Here is a 27304-nt window from a genome sequence, read left to right as displayed (position 1 = left end):
TGTAACATCTCAGTTGAACTTTGTCAAAAATAGGAGTGTTTGTCCATTTCCCTTGGGTTGATTCCAGAGCCCAGAGAGGTCCCTAAGTGGCTAGTTTCATTCTCTTACAGATTGCAAGATAAGCAATAACGCCCTTTAGTTGTAAGCATCACAGTGATGGAAATTCCTAACCTTAAGTGATCATTCGTTTCGTTTCTGACGCCTTATTCCGTATCAGAATGTTCTCTCCCTTGTTCTAGTAAACCCTTCTTACTATTTGTCTTTCATTCGTTCTTAAAACTTGCTATTTCTTTCTAAGTGTATCTTTTCCTCTGGTCAAATTGTGTACCGAGACAAGTTGCTTGCCACATCGCAGACAAGCAAGGATGTCTGCTTTCAAAACAAAGATTAGGCGGAAGGCACAGTCGGATTAGTTGCTACCCAGAATCTATATGGGATCTTCCTCTGGGAGGAAAGGGAAGTGGAGATAAGGTCAGCATTCCCTGGAGCAGCCTGCCTTTCACCATCCAGATGAGCCCCAGTCTGGAAGCTATAAATACACCATTCATTTATCATTAATCAAGCACCTGCTCTATGGCAGCTTTGTGCTAGTTTGTACATCTGCATTCGTGGCAGGTGACCTTCCTGTGACCTTCAGTGCAGCAAGTGAAGCCCACTGTTCTTGTACTTAGGCTCTTTGGGTCATAAGCAATGGAGACTTCCTTGAGTTCTTTGAAGGAAACGTGTGGTCTAGAAATCTAGGAAGAAAAAGAATGTTTGGAAACTGATTGTGGTAGCAATTTTACAATTCTGTTTGATGTGCTTGAACTATGGAATGATATAGTTGTCTTAACTCCTGGTTAATAATGCATTTTTAAAAACAAGCTGCAAATGAAGAAGAAGGAATCCATTATTGAGTATAATATACAGTATCTTCTCGTGCATGATGTGGTACAGAGAAAACAATAGCATAATTGAAGAGCCTTGCCTTTAATACACATATAATCTGGTTGGAAAGCCAAGGTAAATTCATGAAATTATTCACATTCTCAAACATGCTGGTGTTTCAGTAGCATGAGGCGTCTTCATTTTAAACCCGAACTGTACATGAATATTGGCTGACATAAATACACCTTATATTAAATTTAACAGGAATATTTCTCTGATATTGACTAATGTGTGCTTTGGAGAAACATGCCATTGGCATACCTGAAATTTCTTTTTTTATAAACATCTTAAAAATCTAAGCGCCTTCTGGGCTGCATTCGTGAATTAAAGACAAAGTTACTACTTCCTTTACGGGGAAAGCACTGCCGGGATCTTGGGGTTAGTGGTGTATGCCGGGACAGTTAGGGGTTTTCGCGGAAACTTTGTAACCATGGAGAGGAGTCACAGGGATTTTATCCCTCGCCCTTTGGGTTTCTCATATGAAATTTCACTTCTCATTCTCAAAGAAGAAAAGAAAAGTGGGTGTGGAAAACTGTCAGGCAAAAGCGGCTTTCTCTCGAATTCTCATGGTGTTCCAGTCTCATGCCAGTGTCTCCTCTGTTCTTTACCTAGGTGCGTTTGTTCGCTTTACGCCTACTTGCTGTCCACTCTTGAATTTTCCATGAATTTAGCTTCCGTTCAACACACACTTGATCTGACCTTCTGGTGTTTTTGATTCCACCGCACCCCAACTTGCCGTATCTCCTAACTAATTCAGTGCCCCAGTGCTTCTTGGTTCCACTTTCCCCAAACAAGGATTTGGGGCCCAGCTCATGTCTTCATGGCAGGTCATGATGTCATCCATTACAAGACAGACAATTAATGAATGTGTGTGAGTGTGTGGGTGTGGGTGTGATGCCCATGCTTGGTCCAATCCTCTGTGGCCAGAGGCAGCATGTAATCTGTATGTTAAGAAATGGGAAAATCTAGGCAGTCAGCATGCACTGTGAAGAGAGACTTCCCTTTTGAAGGGAGTATGGACAAGCAGACCTCTCTGTCTCTCTGGTAGGAATTGTAAAATTCTGACTGGCTGAGGGCTCACAGAGTTACCTTGAAAGTGCCTAATCACCTAGGCGAGATGGGGATGAAGGCAAGGGGTTAGGTGGGAGGTAGTGGAAGCCAACAAAGGGAAGAATTCATTGCATTCAGCACGGATGGTGTATCATGGAAAAGGGAATATGGTGGCCTTCTCACCAAGAGGAGTCTCCTCAACTTCGGATTTTCTGTAGGCCTCAGGCAGGCAGCTGAGGAAAAGTTACAAAAGGAGTAGCTTATCTTCAGTTAGTAGAGATCCACTGGAGTCTGAAAACACTAGCTTTTAGGGAAGAATAGCAATATTTATAGTGTTATTCTTTGTAATCAGACCAAAGTAGAAGAAGAGTATGGTTGGAGCAGCCAAATTAGCCTTCCACATTATTGTCAAAAACACTTGGGCTATAAAATTTTTCATAGGCCTGTCTCACTTCCTGACTCATACTGTCCTTTCTCTCTGAGTTGGCCTCTGCTCTCTTCTGTACTTCACCAGCCATGGCAGGAAAACGAAATACTGTTGGGTTGTTAAATTGGCAGACATTGGGGGTAAAATAAGAGCGGTCAATAAATCGATTCTAAGAGGAAGAGGTCGAATTTGAGCTGAGTAATCTAGATGGAATGTTGCGATCACAAAGGAACGATGATCTTTTTCTCTCTCTCTGTGTCTGGTCTCCTTTGCAGGGCTGCTGATCAGCTCAGGATGTGCCTTGTACCCCTTAGGATGGAACAGTCCGGAGATCATGCAGACATGTGGGAATGTCTCCAATCAATTTCAGTTAGGTAAGGTGGTCTGGGCAGGAGGGCAGATTCATGGGAAATCTGTTTTCTGTCGGGGGGGCTCTGCTTTGTTAGCTCACAATGGTTGGTCATCATTTTTACTTCCCTAACTATATCTTTCCAAAGTCTAGCATACATTTCCTGGGACTGGCCTGTCCATTAGTAAAAAGAGAGGTAAAAATTTAGGACATTTTTCCTACTTGGTTGTTGGACCTATGCAAGTAAACTGTAATTAGTAAAATTCACCCTTTTAAAGTATATAACCAAAATGTTTTTAGGATAGTCACAAGGTGATGCAAACATTCCCGAACATTCCAATCACTTCAAAAAGTAAACTCATACCTATTAGTATTCAATCCCCATTCACCCTTCTCCACAACCTCTTGCAACCATTCATCTATTCTCTGATTAGATCAATGTGTCTGTTTTGGACATATCATAAAAATGAAATAAAAAAAAAATGAAATCATACAATATGCAGGAAAAGAAGTAACTGTCTTCTTTCAGTGTAATGTTGGCAAGATTCATCTAGGTTGTGCTATGTACTTATTTTAATTCCTTTTTATGACTGAACGATATTTCATTCTATGGATAGACTACATTTTGTTTATTTACTTACAAACTGATAGGCATTTCAGTTGTTATCAATTTGGGCTATTGTAAATAATGCTGCTATGCATATTTGTATACACATTTTTGTGTGAACATATGTTTTTTTCCCTCTTGAGTATATACCCTGGCATTGACTTTCTGTGTCAAATGGCAACTCATATTTTAGCTTTTGAGGATGTACCAAACTGTTTTCCAAAACAAATACATGATTTGATGTTTGAAGCACCAGTGTGTGAGGAGCAATTTCTCTACACCCTCATTAAGACTAATTAGTTTCCATGTTTTTATACCCATCTTCCTGCATGTGATGGAAGGATCCCATTGTGGTTTTGATTTGAAACTCCATGATGGCAACTGGCGTTGAGCTTCTTTGGTAGTTCTTTAGAGAAAGTCTGTTCCAGTGCTTTGCCCATTTTTAAAATAAAAAATACCATTTTAAAAATAATTAAATCATTTTATTGGGGAGTTGTACAACTCTTATCACAATCCATATATCCATCCATTGTGTCAAGCACTTTTGTACATTTGTTTCCCTCATCGTTCTCAAAACATTTGCCTTCTACTTGAGCCTTTGGTATCAGCTCCTCATTTTCCTCCCTTCCTCTCCACTCCCCACGAGCCTTTGATAATTTATAAATTATTATTATTTTGTCATGTCTTACACTGTCCGACGTCTCCCTTTACCCACTTCTCTGCTGTCTGTCCCCCGGGGCAGAGGTTATTTGTAATCGGTTCCCCCTTTCTCCCTCACCTTCCCTCCACCCTCCTGGTATCGCCATTCTCACTACTGGTCCTGAAGGGATCATCCACCCTGGATTCCCTGTATTTCCTGTTCCTATCTGTACCACTGTACATCCTCCGGTCCAGCCGGATTTGTAAGGTAAATTGGGATCATAATTTTTATTTTGAATTGGGTGAAGGTTTACAGAGCACATCAGTGTTATATTCAGTATTTCATACGTATTTTGTTTCATTTTATTGATTGCAATTCCTTCGATGTAACATCACTTATCCCACTTCCTCCCTGTGTCTCCTGTTCCTATTCCTCATTCTTTCCTATTCCTTCTTCACTTTGCCTTTGGGTGAATGCTGCCTTTTAATCTCCAATGGCTAATTATTCTGAAGTGCACGGACCACTGTGCTGTTATTGTTCTCCTTGTAGACCTTTCTATTGCTTGGTGAAAATGGGGATGAGTCCAACAGCCAGTCTCGGAAGTCCCAGAGGTTTTCATCCAACCCATGTGTCTGATCTATTTTATGATATTTATTTGGTTTTGTGTTTTTCTTCCACCCTATCCAGGAACTTATAGGGTGTTCCCTTTCAGAGGTGTTAACAGTGGTAGCTGGGTATCATCTCAGGCTTCTGATCTCAGGAGAAGGATGCGTGTGTGGTCCAGTAAGTCCACTGGACTAATTGCTTCCACATTTCTTCTATTTTCATTACTTTTCTCTCCTTGGGGCATGGAGACCAATAGTTGTACCTTACATGGTTGCGCATAAGCTTTGTAGATCCTACTTGCTACTCACTAAAGAAGACTGTAGCACATAGTCTTTGCCAATTATTTATGCCAATTTACCTTGGTGTCACCCAAGGCAATTATCTTGAGCCCCACCCCCCCTCCCCCTCCTCCCCCCCAGGCCTAGTTCCTTCTTCCCTCAAGGTGTTTGGTTATTTCTAAGAAATTTTCTTAACTTTTTCTCTCTTGTGCTCCAACATATTCATGGCTGGATTTACAGCAACACATTCTCTTCCAAACCTTGATGTGTTTGTTCAGATGCTCTTGTTCTCGCCTTCATATCATTCAGCCTGTCTGCTCATGCATCTACTTATAGGTCACTATTTTTTCAGGATTGTGTACATTAAATTATTTACCTGTGTAATTTTTAACTCTAAGATTCCTCCCAGTGTCTTCTCCTGCCTCAATCCCCCCCCCCCCCCCCGCCCCCCGCCCCTGGCAACTTCACTCTTATTTTGTACTGCCGTATCCTTCACCCAAATTAAATTTGCTTGATTTCCTCCCCATTACAAAGTTCTGTAATTCCACTATTCTCGTTTGTTACTTTCTAAATGTCTTCATTACAAGCAGATACATGTGCTTCCCTATTTTTAGTCTTGCAAGTGTTTCTTCAGGTATTTCTATAGCTGCCTTTACTTCTGGGTGGTGGTGTTATGGATCTTAACCTCAGGATGCTGTCTGTTGTCACTCTGTGTGAAGAATTCCCTTTAGTATTTCAGGCAAGGTTGATTTGCTATTTTACAAATCCCTTTAATATCTGTTTACCTGTAAATGTCCTGATGTTGCCATCATATTTCAGCGACAATTTTCTTATAGCATTCTTGGTTGGCAACAATGCCATCCCATTAACTTCTTGCCTGCATGGTTTATGCTGGGAAACCAGAATTTAGTCTTATTCATCTTCCTCTGCAGCTAACTTTTCATTTTTCCTGAGCTGTTCTCAGGAGTACTTATCTTCCTGCCTCCCTTTTATTGAAAGTGTACGATGTGTCTTGGTCCTTTTCTTTTGGGATCTAGCTTGTGTGCGTTTCCTTCAGCTTCTGGAGTGGATCTCTTCTCATCTTTCATGATGGCAGGGGGATTTTCTACCAGACTCTGCTGAAACTTGTTCTGTGCATTCTCAAATTCCCCTCATGTCCTGGAATTCCAATGTGATTCTTAGACTTCCTCTGTGTTTTTCAGTTCTTTTCCTGATTGTTCCGCTAGCAGATTAGCAATGAGTGAGGTGTACTAAACTAATTTGGCCTTCATATGAACCATCTGAATTTCAATTTGCTTTTTTGGTATGACTTCGACTTTTTCATTTATTTTGCTCATTGGTTTTTACCAAGTCATTCTGTGTTTTACTTGTTTATTTTCTACATCATTTTATTGGGAGCTCTTACAGATATTATAACAATCTATAATTCAATTAGATCAAGCATAATTGTACAATTGCTGGCACCATCATTTTCAAAACATTTTCTTTCTTCTTGAACTCTTTGATATCAGCTCCCTGTTATCCCCTCCTTCCCCTCCCCTCCCCCCAGGAACCCTTATTATTATATATTATTATAAGATTTTGCCCATAGCTTTGTCAATCTTTCTCTCAATGTGTCAAAAATACCTATCGTTCTTTTGAATTCATTATCAAGTAGCTCCAATGGTACTTCTTCTTTAGAAAGGCTTTCCGTCTCTATAGCTCGGTCAGTTGGCATGACAAGAGAAAGATAGCCCAGCTACTCATTGTTCATAATGAAGCTTCTTTTACCTTGAGAAGCATGATACATTGAAAGATAATCAATTTTGGAGTAATAAAACTTCATTTGTATGGGGTAAGTCACTTGATATCTGTGTTCCAGTTTCATTCTCTTTGAAATGAGAATAAGAATTATAAATGACTTGGTATTATTGAAAGGTTGAAATAATAAGAGGTGTATTAAAGTACCAAGCATAGACTGGGAATTGCATTTACTTTGACTCCTTTGTGGGGTCTACAGTCTACCTTGTGCTCTCCATTTCAGTGGGAGATACACAGAGCCAATAAAATTCATGAGCCTTCCACAGCTTGTTCCCACAGCTTGCTTGAGGGAGATGAAGGCGATAGGGGAATGGAAGAGATGCAAGCGCTGCCAGTCTACAAAGTGATTTGGAACATAACTAAAATAGATTGCTGACACTCTGACAAGAACTCTCAACCATTTAGCTGAACACTCCTAACGGACCCAGTTGGTGCTTCGGAGCAGAATAATCAGCCCAATGTGCCCTGACCAAAGTGTGACCCACAGAGTCATGGGTATCAAGAAAGGGTTGTTGTTTTAAAGTCCTCTGCTTTGGAGTAATTTGTTATGCAGCAATAGTAACAAACAAAATGCCTACACGCGAACACTCATGTGTCTATATTTTATATAAGCCAATTACTTTTTAAAATCAAAAGTCATTTCTGTGCATGACAAATTAAACGGTACCATAAAGTTGAGAGTGAAAAATTCATCTTTTTTGAAACTTCAGTAAGATGCAAGTCTCCAGCTCTTCGGCGACATAGACTTGGATTTGGACCCAAGTCTCTGAAATAGAAGACAAGGAACCTACCACTGAGCCACCATTGCTATCAGTGAAAATTGGCAGAAACAAAATCTTTCTAATGGGCCACAACAGTTTTCATGTCCGCTTATGAAGTCACTCTCAGTAGCACTGAGATTCAATGAAAGGCCCGTAGCACCTCTCCGGGGATCCCATTGGCAACACGGTCTCGTGAATATGATCTAGCCTAAGCCTGAAGAACTCAAGCATGGCAGATGGTAACATTTGATATTTACCCATGTTAGAATGAGAACACCCTGATACTAAAAGGGTTCAAATGATTCCTCTAAAGTCACCCGACAAGTGACTTCAAAGTCCCTCGCTTGTGTGTATGTTACAACTCTTTTCATCCTCTCCGCTGGTGAGGATCTGTCTTCAGTGAAACACACATCACCTTAATTGTTTCCGAGACAAATGTCTGAAAGAAACATCATGGAAAGTATCCATTTACCAACCTGCCTCCCCTATCCTCGTCCTGCACCTCAGGCCCCACTGACCTTTAAGTCTAATCCATAAAAAAATAAAGAAGTGGTTGGGCCTGTTGGTGTTCTGGAAGAAGTCTCCAGCGGAATGGCTTTATGGGGGGATTTTAAAGTGCCTGCAGATTGGTCTTGCATCATCAAGGCAGTGGAATTGTCCTCTTTGGCTTGATCACAGAAGAAGGAAGCACGCAGTTGGTATATTCCAGTCTATCTATTCTAAGATCAAGCACTGTCAGCCTGCGGCCTCTCTGGGCTGTCCAGTCTTTATCTGCTCTGATCTCAGCCTCCATTCTTGAGAGTAAGAGGTCTTGGGAGTGAAGGGAGAAACATTGTGGAAGATGTGCTCCTCAGGGCAAAAGCACGTTTGTAAAATGAATCCCTAAGGACGTGCCCTTCCCAGCTGGAGCCTCCTGCCTGCCACCGCCTCACCTGGCTCCAGGGCCTCCTCACGTCCAGTTCATCTTCTGTGACCTCTACCACCCTATTCTGCCGCCGCCATCTGCTTTCCTTCTCTGGCAGATCGATTACTAGACCCTCATCTACAGGTCTTCAATGGAGCAGTTTGGGGAATTCACTTCCTCTCTTCGTTTCCTTCATTTGAAGAAGAAATCAGCAGTGAAATATATGGAACACCAAAGGACAAACCCAAGGCTGCTGAATCGATTCTGACGCATGGTGACCCTATATGACAGAGTGGAACTGCTTCTTAGGGTTTCCGAGGCTATAAATGTTTATGGGAGCAGATGGCCTCCACTTGATCCCTCTAGTAGCTTGTGGCTTTGAAACACTCACCTTTTCGTTGGCAGTCCAATACTTCACCCACTGCACCGGCAAGGCTATTGAAATATATACAAGGAAACCAAAAAAGCAAACATTAATCCGAGGCTTATATTGGAACCTGTATTGGGATCAATTCGTGGGCTCGTTTATAACTAGAAATCTCATGAGGTCCCATCAGCACAGGCGATTTTCAAGGCCCTGGGACTAACTTCCTGACTCCTTATAGATGATGCTCAATGACAACCCACTCTCTGTTTGTTGAATGAAGCATGTAGTCAGTAAGAAAGGGAAAGTCAGGCAAAGGCTACCAGCAACAGCCCCTTCCAGTGGAATGCTTTCCAACACCTTACTTTGATTAAGTAAAGAAGAAAGGTACTTTGATGGTTGCTAATTGAATTCCAGCCACGAAATGAGGATTTCATGGATTTGATCCCATGCTAACGAAGTCTTGAGAAATCCAATACTAAATTTATGCAGTCGATTCACCTCTTAGTTATCCTTCATCCAGCCTCTGATGGGACCTGGGAGAACCCCTGGGACAAGTGCCGGGTATAAACTTCATAAAAGTAAGATGGGGCTTACCATGAGCTAACATCCTCAGCTAACATCCTCTATGAACAAATTATTAGGTATTACGAGGCCCCATTTAGTAGAGGATTAAATGAGATCACGCAAACAAAATAGCATTTGGCATATATAGTAACCAGTTGATAGTCCTTGTCTATCTATCTATCATCTATCTATCTATCTATCTATCTATATAATCATCATCATTATTATTATTATTATTATTATCTATCTATCTATCTATCTATCTATCTATATCATCATCATCATCATCATCATCATACCAGTGGTGGAAATAACAATGCCCCCAGTACTTTCTATCTCTGAAGAAGGAACTTTTTGGGTAGGTAGTAGTATTGCAGAGTGGAGGAAAACACAGGCTACGAGTTACAATTTGTGCCGTGGCACAATAGTGGATGTGTTATGTAAGCCGCACCTCAGTTTTTTCATCTGTGAAATGGGGATTAGTAATCATATCCCTTTCCAGAGAGGGTTGAGAAGAGTGATTGAAGGTGGGAACGCACACGCTTAGCAGAATGCCGTCTTCAATGTAAGTTCATCCAAGTAGGTCGCCAACACAGTTCGCAAGAGCTTTGAAGGAGGTCTTTGAAGGAACCGCCCCAGACTTGACTTCTTCAGGGAGGGCAGGAACCGCTCACGTTGGCAACGGTTTGCAGCACGGACTACCCAAAGGCCTTCCATGTGCTCCCCGTGTTTCCTCGGCTGAAGGCCTATTGCCGTTGCTTTTCCATCATTTCCTCGCACTCTCGCCCGGTCCAAGCCTTTTATGGTGACCTGGGGTTTGGCCTTTGCGGATTTGGTGTCCAGGCATTTCCTGTTACCTTTCCTCTGGATCCACTTCCTTTTGAAGGAACAGTCTGGCTTCTCGGGCTTGCTAGAAATATGGTGAGGCACTTTAATACCTTCTCCTGCCCACAGAGGGGCAGCAGTGAGGCAGAGAGAACCCTAGTCTGGGTACAAACAATTTAAAAAACACATAAAACCCGCTGCTGGGTCCACTCTGACGGACTCAACATAAGGTTTCTGATACTGTACATCTTTCCAGGAGCACACAGTTTCCTCTCCCCCGCGAGGAGCAAGCAGCTAGTGGGTTTAGACGATCAACTTCCCTGGTTGCTAACCAAGGCTGCTCCTGCAGTGCCGCCCTCAACAGAAAATTCACTGCCATCAAGTGATTCAGACACATCGTGCCCCTGGGAGAACGGCCCCTGTAAAGTGTGACAGGAGTGGAAAAACCCATCTTTTCCTAGCGAGCAGCTGGTGGCCTTGAACAGCTCGCCTTGCACAATCCCACCCCTCCACCGGGCCTCCTGCGGCTTCCCCACAACTCTGCTGAAAGCCTCCCCTCACGGAAGTAGGGGCAGGAATTGCTCCCTTCACTGCCAGAGGGCCTCTGGTGCCTCCTAGTGACCCAGCAGGACAAGGGGTAACTGCCGCCGAGTTTCTGAGACTGTAACTCTTCCTCCTGCCGTGGCTGGTGCTTTCAGACTGCTGACCTTGCAGTTGGCAGCCCAGCACATCACCACTAGGCCAAAGAAGCCTCCTTGGGCAGAAATTAGCAAAGGACCTGGCCAAAGACATCCTGTTTATTGGGGTCAGATTAGCTAGAATGTCCTTGACAGCCTTTTTTTTTTTTACTGGAAAAATTCATGGCTCAGGTACTGCTTCAGATGTGGCTTCCTGCCTTTGCCACGTAGGCGGATGGCTTCCATGCCTCCTGAAAGGGGCTGAAGGCGGCCAGGCGGTCAGAATGGGATTTACTAGGGCCTGGCACCCCCGGGGGGCTCCGTGCATGTTGCCTTCGATGGATTGCACAGATCCCGGTGCCGCTCTAAGGCTGTCTTCCTTTGTAACCATGGAGACGTCATCGCCCGTCCTTCAACTGGTTTCTGCAGGAGTACCAGGGGGAGGATACGCCCGACCTTCTTGGCTTGCTTAGGCCAAGAAAAAAGGAAGTTCACATAAAGATTCTTTAGGAAAACATTGCCCTCAAGGCGGTTGGTACAAACGTGTAGAAAGCTGATGATTAGATCCCCCCCTCCCTTCCCCCCCGCCCCCGCATGTTGTGGTTGTTTTGAGGGGCTGGTTGAGTTAGTACTCACTCACAGTGACCCCCTTTACAGCAGAGCCAAACACTGCCTGGACCTGCGCCAGCCTCACAATTGCTGTTAGCTTGACGCCCGCTGTGGCAGCCACTGTGTGCATCTATCTCCTTGGAGTGGCTAAAACACAGTACCTTTTTTTTCCCCACTTACCATCGTCTATTAAAAATAGCGACGTGTTTAAAGTAATGGGACTCCATTCATCCCATGGGACTCTAAGCTATTTTCACTTTGAAGCGAAAAATAACTGTGGTGCTTATATGCGTTTTTACTTCTGAAATTGTCCTCATGACAAAAGAGCGCTCCACCCCTGAAGAACTCAATCCCTACGGTGACTTTCAGCTTGGAGATTCCAGCCAGAGTCAAGGCCCGTACCAAAGCCTGACTGGAAAGTTATCTGCTTTATTTGGCCTTATTTCCCCAGTGCATTGCCTGAATGTCTGAAACAATGAATACAGAATTGTAATCGATTGTCTATACATCAGACGACCACAAGATGGCAGTAAAGTCAGGCAAATTCATTCTGTGCCTGGCTTCTTGGTCCCACTTCCTGTCCTCAGTTCAAAGAATGTGAAGCACACTTAATTCCTTTCTTTCACTTGATTTCCTTCCACAAAGCCTCTGTTCCCCATCCCGCACACACACATTTATTGACTGTTGGTCTTTCTCTGCCTATTGGAATGACTCTGTATCCTCAGCCTTTGTTTAAAAACAGAACTCATTTTTAAAATGGGAATGCTAATACTCCAGCGTACTTTTCACAGGGCTCTCTAGGAGATGGAATGAGAAGATCTGTACAAAAAGCACTCCGTATACAGTGCCAGCACTCAGTCCCTGTTAACCATCACAGTGATTATTAGATTATCATCGATATTCTTGCAGGATAGACCACTCCGAGGGTTGGGTTGGGTTCTGTTTCTTGATAAAGTAGAACAGGTTTCTCATGTAGGAACTAGGAGGAAAACCTGGAACAACTCATACATGGGGTCAAAACCATTTCCTGACAGTGTTAGAATTGTTCTGAGGCACCACAGAGCCAGTTCTAATCGCAACACCCTCCATGAGCGACAGAGTGCAACCCTGAATGGTCCCTTACCAACCTTACGCCATTCCCAAGTGTGAGGCCATTGTTGGCAGACATTATCTCCATCCAAACAGTTGAGGGTCTTCCTCTTTGTCACTGGCCTTCCACTTTACTAACCGTCATGTCCTTCCCCAGGGACTGGCTCCTCCTGATGACGTGTCCAAACCATGTGAGATGAAGTCTTCTTGCCATCCTCGGCTCTAAGGAGCATTCCGACTCTATATCTGCAGAGACAGATTTATTTGTTCTTCCGGAAGTCCATGCTAGAGTTAATATTCTTAGCCCATGCTGTAATCCTTAGGCGAAAATTCTTCTTTGGTCTTCCTTATGCGTTACTCAACTTTCGCGGAGGCATATGAGGTGATTGAAAATACTATGGCTTTCACATTTCCTCAAGGGATTATCAAAGCATCAATTGATACCTTCCTTATTCCAGGTATAGTCAGATCAACACTACAGGTTTCCCCAGACCAGCAGCCCCTAAGGTTTCCTACTCCTTTGCTTATCTAAATGGCCCTGCTTCCCTTTTCCTGAATTAGATCATCCTTGAATAACTACCAGGGTTTGCAAGCCTTGAATAATTAACAGGTTTTAAATGATTTTTTTTTTTTTTTTACTATGGGGGAAGGGGCCTGTTCCTAGCTGGGCCATTTTTAACAAACGAAATCTCAACAGACCAAATCCAAAATTAGGTTACATTTCCAGTGTTTGATTAACAGCAGGCTAATGCTTTCATCCTCTCTATCCAAATTATACGCCAGTTGTACTTTTTCAGATGTTTTTCAATACCTTTTTGCCAAGCCGCACCCAAGTGTACTGTCAGCAAGAGTATACTGTGCCTCCTTTTAGTGAGTGCAGGCCCCTAGCACTCTAGCAGGTACACTGTTAGTGCTTAGTCAGGGGTAATTGCCTTCCCATTTTCCCCTCTAAAAGGAACAATAATTTGGACTCATGATATGGTCTGCTTCTGGTGGTTTCTTAACTGAGCAGCCCATCCAAATCATCTGGGTTTTTGCCCAGACCTAGGAATTCTTTAGCTTTGATTGGGAGCCTGCTCTTGTGAATCACTGGCTTGTCCACGCCGACCACAGATGACCTCCCGTGTCACAGAATGAAACCGGGCCTGGCCTTGTGCCATCTTCATGACCTTTGGTAGGTTTTGAGCCCACTGTTGCAACTATTGTATGAATTAATCTCATCGGGTGTTTCCTTAATTTTCACGGACTATCTTCTTTACGAAACAGGAGGTTCTCTTCTAGCCTTGGTTTTTCGTGATTGTAACATGCATGAGCCAAAGCCTTGCCATCCTTGCTAGGAGCATCCTGGTTGTATTTCTTCTAAAGTGAATGTCTTCATTCTTGTGACAGCGCGTGTGGGAGGCCTTCGACTTCTGTAAAGAGCTATAGTCTCAGAAACTTGCAGGGACAGTTCACCCTTGTCCTACAGGGCCGATAGCAGTCAGAGTTGGCTCAGTGGCAGTGACGTTGTTGTTGTTGTTTGCCAGTCCATGATATATTCATTGTTCAACAAACACTGCAGTGTTTGTGCATGCCGTGTGTGTGCATCCATTTTCTGCGTCCCTTTGCCGCTGTCCAGCTTTCTCATGGAGGTGAGGTGATTGAAAAGATCGTGATTCGGGCTAAGGCTCTGGCTGTCTGGCGAGTCTGGGATGGGATGCAGGCATCTATATTTTAAAACTCTGCACAGACACTTTTGGGAATGAGTGGACTAGTTGAAAGACCCCCTGGTGGTGCTCTCAGGCAAGTATTGAACTGCTCACCCCAAAGTCCGAGATTCAAACCTACCAGCCCCTCCATGGGAGAACGATCAGGCTATCGGCTTGCATAAAGATCTAGTCTCAGAAATCCAGTGCAGAGTTACGCTGCACTGCAGTCAGCTCAATGGCAGAGACCTCAGAGGACACTGAGATGTATTGATCTTTGGAGGTACTATGCGATGGGCTTCCTGTATGTCATCGCCTTTGACTGTCATGGCTACTCTGTGAGTTGATGGTATCACTGCCATTTTATGCCTGGTGGAGATGAAATTCAGGAAGGTTACAAACAATAAAAACTTGTTCTGAGGTTCAGTTTGTCACTGTGTCGAGTCCGGTCCCTGTGATTCTCATCCTCTGCTCTTTTCACTGCAGCACACCGTCTTCCCCAGCGTGCCCGGACGTAGGTACCATCTCGATTCCAACCGATTAACTGGTGACAGTGATCAGACATCTCATCTGTCGACACAGCTCCTTTTTGAAAACACTCTTGCATCATCCAGGGCTGTGGGTGAAGTAAACAGATGATAAAATGATTGAATGAGATAATAACTTTTAACAATGCTTTGTAAAGTGCTATCCACATATCAGGTAGAACTATTTAGAGCATTTGTTAATACTCAGTGATTTTAGCCTTTTTGTTTTACACCTGTGTACTGATGAACCATGGATGACAATAGCTAATGGCCAAAGCTTGCATTGCTGGTATGGGGTTAAGTCAATGGCTGAAATAGGTAGCACTTGTTTCCTGAGTCTTGAGGTAGATCAGCTTGCCAGATCTAGACTTCTAGTATTTTCCGGTGTTTGATGCTTCAGGAAACAACGGTGACTGTCAATCAATTGGTACATTCTACTCCAGACTCTTATTAGTGATTGCAGCAGTGGGCTTCAGCATACCAACAATTGTGAGGATTATGCAAGACCGGCTGGCACTTCTTTCTGTTGTACGCTGGCGACAATGAATTGGAGTCAGCTCGTTGGCACCACACGGCAGCAACAAGAATACAGATACTTGTTGCATGTAAGATGCTGAATGAGTCATATACATTCTTGACGATGTCATTAACCAATAAATGGCACCCTCTCAGATGGAGTACATGATAACTCTTTAGTAATGACGCCCCTTCACATTCAGGATTCAGGATCCAGATTCCTTGGCATGGCCTACCAAGGAATGTGAGTGCCCTTAGCTATCACTCACATGGAATGAAAACTGATTTGAAAATTTTATTGTGCTGGAAGTGAAAGTTGACATAGCAAGTTGGTCTTCCAATCAAGAATTCCTACACAATTTTTCCCTAACATTGTTTGCAGACTCCACCATGTATCCACACTCACCCCTTTCCGCCCTAGTGTGTCCTTTCCCCTGCAGCTGATTGCCCTGCTCCTTCTTGCCTTCTCTCCTCTTGGCTTTTGGTCAAATGTTGCCCTTTTGGTCCCCTGGTTGATTGTTATAAGGAGCACCTACCCCTAGGTGTCGTTGTTTACTTTATCGTCCTGTTCAGTCATTGGCTGGAAGGGGGCCTGAGTGTAGCACTCACATATTGACTCCAGCTGCTTCTCTTGCAACATACCACTTTGTAGTTAGTCTATGATCAAGCCCCTCTGAAAATACCGTTCCTTCCTCACGCCTCTGCGAGCTTCCAGGTGTTCTTCCCATCGCTTGGAATAGCCTGCTCTCCACCCTCACCTGGAAGACCCCAATTCTTTCTTGAGAATTCCCTACCCTCGTGAACTTGATTTGATGCGTCTCATTTGTGTTCTTCTACCACTCTGCCCATCCATCTGTCCAACACAGATCTGTCAGTTTGTCCTAAGATGGTGACTTCTCTATTGCTATGATGCTTGCAAAAGTTAGCGAATGGAAACTTTAGGGATCCTAATGATGTGTTACCTAACAAAGTATTGGAAGGTGAGCCCCACTAGATTGGAAGGAACTATACAATACCCACAACTACAAACTCAAGCACAACTGCATGGGTTGTGAATTATTTAATGTGGTTCTTCTAGCCAAAGTCTCTAGCTTCCACCAAATGACCTTTCCTGTATGGGTCTGCTAAGAAGGTGCAGGAGGCTGCTACTAGGACTCACCTGTGAGTCACCGCGACATGCTTCCTGGAATGCCATCATCTGGTGTATCAAATGAGCCTTCCGAGAAACAAGGGGGGGGGTGGTAACTTATTAACTGCCAGAGCCAGGGGTGGAGCACCTCCTATGGTCTCCAGATCCCTGTGCAGTGAACCTCCTGTATCCACATGACAGCTACATCAGAGGAGCAGCAGCAGAACCAGGAGCCAGCACATGGAGCTGAGCGATCCACTGCCCAACCCACAGAACAAGTAAAGCTGAGTGCTTTTGTGCAGGCGGCTGACTTGTGGAGCTGGGATGTCTCTGGACACTTAATTGGGGAAAAGGACCTTGCAACCCACAGAGGTGGAATGGAGTGCCTTTGGGCTGGACCAGATTGACTATAAGAAGTGCAACCCAGGATACGATGGAGGTGTCTTAAGGAGCAGGAAAGGGTAAGTCTGGAAACTTACTCTCAAAAGGACAGTTTAAAGTGGTCCTTGCTTCCCTCTCCCCCATTGAACAAAAGGGTGAATTATGTAGCTAAAACGTGGGCTAGGTGGGCAAGAAGAGATAGATACTGGCTGGCAAACTATGAGGGGAGCTCAAAAGCAAACGTATACCAGTAGCTAGGAAGATTTCAATAGAAGGTCTCAATTTGTTTGACACAAGTGTGTGTGGCAGAGAAACAAAATCAGCCACATCAGGGTGTTTTTGAGCACTCTCTTGCCTTTCTAGCAAGTACCCCAATCTTCCCTTCCCTTTTAGAACATCAGGCTGGATCAAGATCAGATTAAAGAGTCAGGAGCTACTAGAGATAATGCATTTCCTGAGCTGAAGTTTTCAGAGGGTTTTTTTTTCTTTCTTTTTTTTGGTCTTTTCTCTGACAGGAGAGCCTGGCAGGCTCCTGGAATCGGCACTAGGTTCTGGGCTCGCAATCTGGGCTCCTGTTGACACTCACACCCGATTTGCAGAGTGAGAAAACCGCCATTCTCATCCCCTTGGCTGTCTTTTTACTGAGGGCCACGGAGGATGTGGTGGGGGTAGGGTTGGCAATTGCTTTTGAATTCATTTGCTTTGGTTTGTCTTTGAAGATTTGTCATCTGTGTTTGCTGAACCTAGCAGATAAAGTTCTCTGCTCATTTAACTGGGGTATATCAGAAATGTTTTGATACTGCCACCCATAATGACCCTCAAGTCTGAGGTCTCTCTCTGAACAGATGGGACCACCAGCATCCCACAAAGCCCCACTGCTCTTGGGAACACAAAGGGCAGGTCCGCAGAGCAAAACTGTGCTGAATAAGCAAATCGCCCCCTCTCACGCCATCCCCAAAGAACATGCCCACTGCGCACTGAACAGCTGAGTTTGGCATCTGTGTTGCCGACTGATTTCGTCAGCTTTCGTTAGCGTCAGCAGTGAGAAGAGGAGAAGCTGGTTTACCTGACCTGGGTCTGCTTTGAAGGAAAGAACACTCTCTCCCGGAAGGGATCTATTGAAGAGCTCAACTCCACCCCACCCTCAGTTCCCATGTACCATCTTCTCTAGGGTCCTGTTTGTGTTAGATACCATCGAGTCAGTTCCGACACACGGTGACCTTATGTGCATCAGCATGTAACACTGCCCAGTCCTGCATGAGCCTCACATGTGATATTTGATCCCATCGTTGTAGCCACTATCTCAATCTCGCTTGATTGGTGTCCTCTCCTCCTAATAGTCTTCAAAAACAGTCTCTTTCCTGCCTTCTTTTCCACTGACCCTGTCAATCCTTCCATTTAGTCTCCTTCTGTTCTTTGATCTTCTCCATTCCTACCCTTCTGTCTCTATGTCACAGAAGTCCAAGGACTAATGAATGCGTTCTTGTTTGTAGCTGCAGGCCTTGCCCTGAGGGTCAGTCTAGGCAACTTGCCTTTTGAAAGCCCAAAGGTGATGTGCAAACCGATTTCTTTGAAGATCTGTGCTGGTCCTTTGCTCTGGGGATGAGGTCTAGGATGATATGCCAGCGCCCACTGTCAGTCTGCTTCCATCCTTGGCGTCTCTCCTTCCCCCATTTTACCAACCCAAAGTGTCTCTCAGATTCCTTGGTTCTCAGAGCATATTAGATTTAAAAACAACAACAACAACAACAACACCAAAACCCCCATGTCAAATTGTTCTCTCTGAATTGTACCAGAACCACCTCCATCCTCCTGACTCTAAGAGTTAAAATTGATGGGTTGTTTGGAGGCTGACACAGGGTGAGATGGAGGTATCTTTAGGAGAAGGTGGAAATTGCCTGAAGAAAGACCCCAAAGTACAGTTCCAATGACCGCGCTCTGTCCCAGCCCCTTACCCCACGACACTGAACTGTTCACATCCTCCAAACAGCTTTAGCTCCCCTGGTTCCACTCTAGATCTCCAAGCTGCAAAGCCACTGTCACCCACCCCCCCTGCATGGTTCACATCCTCCAAACAGCTGTAGCTCCTCTTGTCCACCTGAAACTTCCAAGCTACTCCACTAGTCTTGTGCCTCCCAACCTCTATCATTTTTTCTTCCTCCCACACCAATATGCAGGCCTTCCTGCCACTTATCTTGGCTGACAAACATGCCTTTTCTCACTCTCGGAACTTCAGTGTTGGCAACACCTGTGTCAAACCTGACCGTCGCCTCTCTGTCAGTCCCATTCCATTTCTTCTTGCTGCCATCTGTCTGTGAGACGGTAGTCTTCAACAGGTGCTTACTGTGGCCACGTACGGAAACTTGCTTCTTCCCTGTCTCCTCCTCCCAACTCTCATGGACCCGAGATGCCATCAGAGCATGCCATCAGAAAGAGCAGACTGGAGAAATCCCCAAAGCAGACTTAAACTTACCCTCTTTTTGGTGCCTTTACTTGCCAAGATGCTTTTTAATGCTGACATCCTTAACATGCCCCCTGCAGCTACATCCTTTCTGTTGGACCCTTGGCTCTGCTGATAACTAACCTTGATGCCCACACCAATGCTAGGCTCTATGGCAAGAATTGGTTTGTTGTTAATTCCTCCCAGTAGCTCATCATGAGCCATTCATTGCCACCTGGCGCCAACACCAGGTCCCTTAAGGACATAGCACTGAGGTGCTGGGAAAGGGATGAGGGTCAATTTCAGAAGCAGTCAGTGACAATTAGTTGTCCAAACAAGAACTTTGGAATAATATAGCCTGATAGTGAATCAAACGAAAACAGTTCAGCTCCAAACCAATTTGATTTGCAACTTGGAATAAAAGCAACATGTCTTGATTTAAATGTCATGCCCACTGCTGAGTGATGATTTAATAACTTTTATGAGGGTCCTGTCACAGCAAATTCAACACTGGAATAGAGTGACTCACAGACAGGGTGTTAGAAATGAGACAGAAAGCACAGGCTTATCTCTGAGCTCATCCAGAAGCTTTGCATAAAACTAGTTTGCAGTTTAAACCTCTTCTCTCTCCTTATCTTGCCACCCAGGCTTTTGTTTTTCACGGATATTCATGCAGACATGCAGAGAAAAACTCTCTAGGTGAGGGGTCAGTTCATGGCAATTTTTCCCCCTGAGTACACAGACATTTTTTGCAATTCTAGCATGAAGGCTTAGAGTCAGTGCATTCAATCTCAAAGGCAAGGCCATATATAGTGGGCCTGGCCATTCCTCAAAAGGATCTCAAGAATTTATCTGACCTCATCTCTCTGACTTTTAGAAACTACTCAATTTTCCCCTAATTTTCTGGGTAAGATGCCCAATGGGGTTAAGGGGTGTTTTTTGTTTGTTTGTTTTTGCTTTTGTTTTTCTTTTCTCTTCCTTCCCAGAGACTACACTCTAATTGTCTTCTAAGAAATCAATGCTTCTGCCTCAAAACCTGGTGGGATCGCCTTGATATTTCCCAGTGTCCTCGTCTAATACATCCTGGGCTGATGCTGTCTCAAGTCTCAAGCTGCTTCTCAGGTCCATACGGGACCATCTTCTATTGGGATAATCATTCCGTTGTCAAGGTTCCTTTTTCATTTGATTGAGGGAAGCGATGCAAAGTATAAATATTTGGTGTGTCCTTAGAATCTAGGTTTCCAGATGTATCCAGCCAACCTCCTCCTTTTCAGAGACTAAATTACTTGGTACTTCCCTAGCAAATAAACATTTTGTCCTAAAGCCCATAATCCAGAATAAAGTGTAAGTATCTGCTTTTGCAGCCCCCTCACGCTCGCCCCCGGATCTTTCTAGTGCCCCACAGGGGGTGGTACTTCTCACTTTGGGAAACACTGGCCTAGATCACGGTTGCTCGGTTTTGACACTATTGGCATTTTGGATCCAACAATTCTTTGTTGTGGGTGACGTTACTTGTGCAGCAGTATCCCCAGTCTCTTGCTAACTGGTCTCTGCCCACGGCCTGCACCTCCCTGTAATCTGTTTTTTAAAAAGCTTTCAGGATAATCTTCTTGAACTAGAGTAGTGGTTCTCAATCAATGGTTGATTTTTTTGCACCTAGGGGACATTTGTTATGACTGGAGGCATTTGGGGCCCTTACAACTTGATTGAGGATGCCAGTGCTCTCTCCAGCGGGGAGAGACCAGGGATGCTGCTAAAATCCTACAAAGCATAGGACAATCCAGCTTCCAAAACAAGCATTATTGTGCTCCAGTAGCCATAGTGCCCAGGTGGAAAAGACATGCTCAGATATAGAGCCCGAAGTCAGAATCCTTCACTAGCTCCCTGCTATGTCGAGAACATGAGATACATTTCATAGTCCCTCCTAATCTAGACTCAGGTTGTCATTTGTCAGCTATAGCTCCTGCTCTGTAATGACTGTAAACAGAGTGCTACTTCTCAAGCAGATGGTCTACTTTCTTACTTATATAATTTTCCTTACACCAATCTCACCCCTTTCCCGGAATGCCCATTTTCTGCTTCTAGGCCAATTTTCAGGACTCGGGCTTCTATAAGGCCTTACCTGAGTCTGTGTTGTCCCAACCTCAAATAACTCCTCAATTCCGGCAAATTCCTATACTTTACTCATGTGAAGGGGCATCACAGAGTTCATGGAACACTTCCAATATTTCGATTCCATTTTCCAATTAACTTTAAGAAGTGCTCTCACATGTCTTAAAGAAATAATCACAGTCATACTAAATTCGGATGAGAAGACACATATAGAAATCTCTTCGGCAATATATTTTCAACTTCTGAGGAAACGGAGGCCCAGAAAGCTGAAGTGATTGGTTGAAGGTGTCATATTTACCCATAAAACTTGGACAATAGTAATTTGTGTCCTTGGCTTTTTCTTCCTTGCATGATTGAAATGGAGGACCGTGAACTTTGAGGTAGATTGGTATTCATATCTCAACCCTTACACTTGCAAATGGAGTAAATTGTTTATCTTTCTGAGACCCAGTTCCCTGAGCTGTTAAATACAAATATTATGACTCTTCTGAGAATCAAATAAGAATGTCTATTCAGGCAAATAGTTACAAGGAGAGATGTTGATATCACAACAAAACCAAGGAAATAAAAACAATAATAACAATCTACTTTGAAAGATTGTACTCCAACCAGTTTGAAAACCAAGAAGATATATGAGGGGTACCCCCCAGTGAGTATTTTTTTTCAAAACTATGTATTTATTTATTTTACAAAACAATCATCTCACCTTCAAAATAATCTCCATTACACTTAATGCATTAGTCAAATCTGCGATTCCTTTTGTGGAAACATTTTTCAAACTAATCTGTTTAGATGGCTGGCAGCACCTCCCTCATTTTTCCCTTCACCTTTTCTATATTGCCAAATCACTGTCCTGTCATGCCCCTCTTCATTCGTGGAAACAAAAAGAAGTCACAAGGAGCGATGTCAGATGATTCAGGGGTGTGTGACCAGAGAGGTATGCTGGTTTTTTTGTTTTGGTCTTTTGTTTTGCCCCAAACTGGCACACTGACATGGCTGTGTGAGTAGGTGCATTGTTGTGGTGGCAAAACCAGTCCCCTGTCTGCCACATATCAGGCCTTTATTGTTGCACACGGTTATACAATCTTTTCAGAACCCTTAAATAGAGAGCTTGATCAAAAGTCTGACCTGGTGGAACGAACTCCAAATGCACTATACCCCTCACAGCACTTCCAGCTTGCAGGTGGGGGTACCCCTTCATAGATAAGTGCCTAGAAACACACCAACTACCCAAATTAATGCAGATGGATATAGAAAACTTTAGTAGACCCATAATACAAGAAGAAATAGAGCAGGTGATTTAAAAAATGCCCAACCAAGAAAAATTCAGAACCAGATGGCTTCACAGGAGAATTATACCAAGTATTCAGAGAACTGTCACCATTTCTACACAGATTATTCTAAAATAAAGAAAAGGACAGCAACCAACCAAATTCATTCTATGAAGCAAACAACCTTGATACCCAAACCAGGCAAAGAAAACACAAGGACAGAAAACTACAGACCAATATTCCTTAAGAACATAGGCGCAAACATTCTCAACAAAATCATGGTGGATAGAATCCAAAAATATATCAAAACAAATAAAATAATATGATCAAGTAGGACGCATGCTTGGTACACAAGGATGGTTCGACATTAGAAAAACAGTGTAATTAATCACATAAACAAAACTAGAAACAGGAACAAAATGGTCATCTCAGTTGATACAGAAAAGGCATTTGATAATATCCAGTACCCATTCCTGATATAAAAAAAACACTCAATAAAAGTAAGAATAGAAGGGAAATTTCTCAACACAACAAAATCCATATATGAAAGACCAATGGCCAACATCTTACTCAATGGTGTAAAACTTGAAAGCATTTATTCTGTGAACAGGAACCAGATAAGGATGCCCCTTCCCACCCCATCACCACTCTGTCATTGTCTTGCAGTCTTCCCCAGAACCATTAGACAACAAAAATAAATCAAAGGCATACACCAGCAAGGCAACAAAGCAGTAAAGTTCTCATTCAGTAAAATTCTCATTATTCACAGCCAGTATGATTTTATATGAAGAAAACCCCAAAAGCCTTGACAAAAAGATTGTTGGAAACAATGGAAGGTATTCAGCATCATGGCAGGATATAAGATTAACAAGCAAACATCAGTTGTGTTCTTATATACTAAGAAAGTGAGCTTGGGAGACATCAAGAAAACAATAACATTCACAATAGCCATACAAAATGCTCAGCAATAAACCTAACCTGAGAAACAAAAGACCAGCACAAAGAAAACTATAGAACAGTATACTGAAACCAAAAGAGGACTACACAAATGGAAGAATGTTCCATGTTCATGGGCAGGGGTTGACATGTTTATTGTGAAATGTCATTATTAACCAAAGCAATCTATAAATACAGTACAATCCAGTCCAAATTCCAATTTTATTCTTTAAAGAAATGGAAAAATTAATTACTAACTTCATGTGGACTGGGAAGAGAACTTGGATAAGTCAGGAACTCCTTAAGAAGAATACAATAGGAGGCTTAGCACTACCCAACCGCAAAACCTACTACACAGCCACAATAGTCAAAATAGCCTGGTACTGACACAATGATAGATATATAGCCCAATAGAAAAGAATAGAAAACCCAGAAATAAATTCATACACTTACAGACAAGGACCAAAAAATATTAAATCTGAAAGTGTCAGCCTCTTCAACAAATGGTGCTGGCAAAAGTGGACTTCCATCTGCAGAAGCATGAATCTGAATCCATTCCTCATCCCATGTACAAACATGAACTTAGGATGGATCAAAGACCTAAATGTGAAGGTCATCAATGAGAAAATAGGAACAAACTTAAGGGCCTATTACAGGACTTAGACACACTATCTAATGACACAGGAGGCACACCCAAAAGAAGACAAAATAGATGGCTGAGATCTCCTAAAAATCAGACACTTACATGCATCAAAATGCTTATTAAAAAGAGAGTCTGCAGACTGTGAAAAAATCTTTAGCAACAGTATAAGAAACCAAGGGACTAATATTTAAGTTCTGTAAAAAGTACAAAAGCTCAATACAAAATAAAAAATCCAATTTAAAAATGGGCAAAATACATGAATAGAAAGTTCACCAAAAATTACATCCAAATGGCTAACAAGCACATGCTCACAATCAGTACTCATCCAAGAGACACAAATTCAAACAATATCATATCACTTTATACAGAAAATGACAGCCTGTGAAGAAAATAAAAAACAACAGAAAACAGCCAATGCTGGAGAGAATGCGAAGAGAATGGAAACCTCATTCACTGCCATTGGGTTGGTAAACAAGCACAACCACTGTGGAAAGTGATACAGTGATACCTCAAACAACTGGGGATAGAACTTTCATGTGATCTGGCAATTTTTCTACTGAGTATATACCCTAAAGAATTAATAGACATAACACAGACATATGAACTCCCATGTTAATCTCAACACTGTTCACAATACCAACAAGGTGGAAACAGCCAAAACGTTCATCAGTAGAAAAATGGATAAAGAAAATTTGGTACTTACTGCAAGTAAGGGAGAAGATAAAATATAGGTATTATCTACACCCCTCACCCATATACACCCCTATTTTAAAATTCCAAAATACCAACTAATGATCAAACAACTCAATATGTAGAGTGTCAAAGAAGAGTTGTTTTGCTTATATGGTATTATTCATTGATTAGTTCATCAATTCATCCAACACATTTTTAGTGTCCTAGGTCTCATCACAGAACCAACAGGAATTTTGATGGTGCTTTTATTCTTAATCATAATTAACGATTGATCATTGTTTTTGCTTATTGTATCTAGGGTTTGTTACAAACATTTTATAAATATTAAACTATTTCTAATGAAACTTATACATACAAAAGAAGAAACTTTAGAGCATACATACAATGGAATATGATGCATCACTGAAGAACAGCAACGAAACTACAAAGCGCCTCACAACATGGATGGCCTGGAGAACATTAGGTTGAGGTGAATTAGTTAATCTCAAAAAGGACAGATGTTGTATGAGACTACTACTGTAAGGATTAGACACCAAGACAAAGCCTGGCATCTGTCCTCAGGGTATGTAATCATTTAAAGCTAGTTAGCGTCCTAAGGAATATTGTGGCATGTCTATCTAATGCTTATGAACCATTTATCATTTCCTCATTGTTACATATCAAAAAACCCCTTCTTCAGAGGAGGCCACAACTCAGCTGGGGCAATTTTTTCATTTAACAGGGACTGAAAGAAGACCAAATAGTTCCTGCTGAATAACATAGTGCCATAGTCATCCTAATGTAATAGACACTTCAACAGTGTTGTTAAGTGACCCTCAATGGGAATTTAGGACCAGAGGTAGGGAGTTATGTACGTCTCAGAAACGTGGATTTCATTTGTTAGTTGGCAATATAGAAATAGACTGCCTGACCCTTGGGGAAGTGCTTAACCTTACTTATATAGACCCTATGGAAGATTCCACCTTGTAATCATTGCTTATCATGCATTTTTAAATAGAATTTCTTTTCTGTCCTTGATAGCTCAGGCCTTGTGCTATGTATTACTGGTCTTTAGATTTTGACATTTTGTGGTGTAACAGAATTCTTCATAAGCCACACCAGAAGGATTCAGCTTGGACACCCCTCTTAGTGAACGGGACTTTACCTTAAACATACCTGTTGCAGATTGAAGGGACAGAAATAATTCTTTGAACTTACAACTAAAATGCCCTAGGGTGAGAAGAATCAGGTGACTACTATCCTAATGTCAGGATCTTGGAAATCAGTGGCCTTTGAATGAAATCTCCTACTTTCAAGGTTGTCCAATAACTGACAATCTAAGACAAATATATATTGCTATTTTCATATTGTCTCTGCTTTTGCCACATCTTAGTTCTCCAGGCATAGTTTTACCTTAGTGAATGAATGCTATAAAATTTTTTGGCCTTATGTCTAGCCCTCTTTTGTCTCATGTAACGTCCAGTCACTTAAATTTTTAATCTGTATAAGTAATTGGGCCATGCATTTTAATTCCATGCTTATGTACATATATAAGAAAGCTTCTATACATATAAGTTCCTTTTCACTAGTATTTTAACTTGTATGCCATAGGCTAGATTAGTGATACTGTTTTTAGAAACCAAGTGTCTCCAGCAGGTTACCTGTATTATTTCTCAAGAATATAATAAAGCTGCCTCTAAAGGAGGGCAGGGGTATATATAACCTTAGATAAATATAAATGGATTTTAAGTTCATAGTTAATCATAAGCCCTAATTTAATAATAATTAGTTTTTATGATTTGGCCCTTCTCAATACTTGGCCTCTTGAAGTGACACTAAAGATATGGGTGCTACAGCAAAGCATGATGAAAAAAGTAGATGGTGCCTGGCTATCAGGATAAATAACACCTGGGGTCTTAAAAGGTTGTCTTAAAACAGTCATCTAATAAAGGTGTCAGCTGAGTCCACATGGAAGAATCCAGGTGATCCAAGGATTGGAAATAATACAATCCAAGGCCAGGGGACGGGATTGTATTAGAGCTTAACTCCTGAGCCACTTAGTTTGCACAAGACTATCAGAACAAAAATCAAGCTCACTACCATTGAGTCAATACTGACTCACAGGGACCCTCTGTGGATGTCTGAGACTGTTACTGTTTATGGGAGTAGAAAGCCCAGTCTTTTTCCGGCAGAGCTGCTGATGGTTTTGAACTGCAGACCATGCAGGTCACAGCCCAATATGAAACCACTACACTGACAGCAATGCTCACATAGATTGTCTCCATTGAACTCCCTTGGACCTGTGACCAGATATGTGAATTGACAGAGTGCATTGGAAAATGGATTACTGCAGAAATCATTAGCTTAAAATTTAACATCTTAACATTTGTTTTTCTCTTCGACCCATTTTAACTTCTAGTTTTTATTATTTTCCCATTTCTTTTAGATTGAAGTTTATCTGTTGTTTTTGGTTGTTGCTAATGTTTCTTTTTTTGGGGGGGAGAGTTTTCTG

At 42.5% G+C, this 27304-nt stretch overlaps 1 protein-coding gene across 1 annotated transcript in view; it reads left to right on the top strand.

The window, feature by feature from the left end:
- Positions 1-27304, top strand: part of LHFPL1 (LHFPL tetraspan subfamily member 1) — a 59109-nt gene that overhangs the window by 10719 nt on the left and 21086 nt on the right. Inside the window, exon 2 of the mRNA XM_004710058.3 lies at positions 2680-2778. Coding sequence (XP_004710115.1) covers positions 2680-2778 — 99 coding nt within the window. The remainder of the gene's footprint in view (positions 1-2679; positions 2779-27304) is intronic.

This window comes from Echinops telfairi, unplaced genomic scaffold (assembly GCF_000313985.2).
Source record: "Echinops telfairi isolate 266 unplaced genomic scaffold, ASM31398v2 ScPeMD7_7427;HRSCAF=8465, whole genome shotgun sequence".
NCBI classification, from domain to species: Eukaryota; Metazoa; Chordata; class Mammalia; order Afrosoricida; family Tenrecidae; genus Echinops; species Echinops telfairi.
Note: the sequence above shows the minus strand (reverse complement) of the source record. Positions and strands in the feature narration are given on the sequence as shown.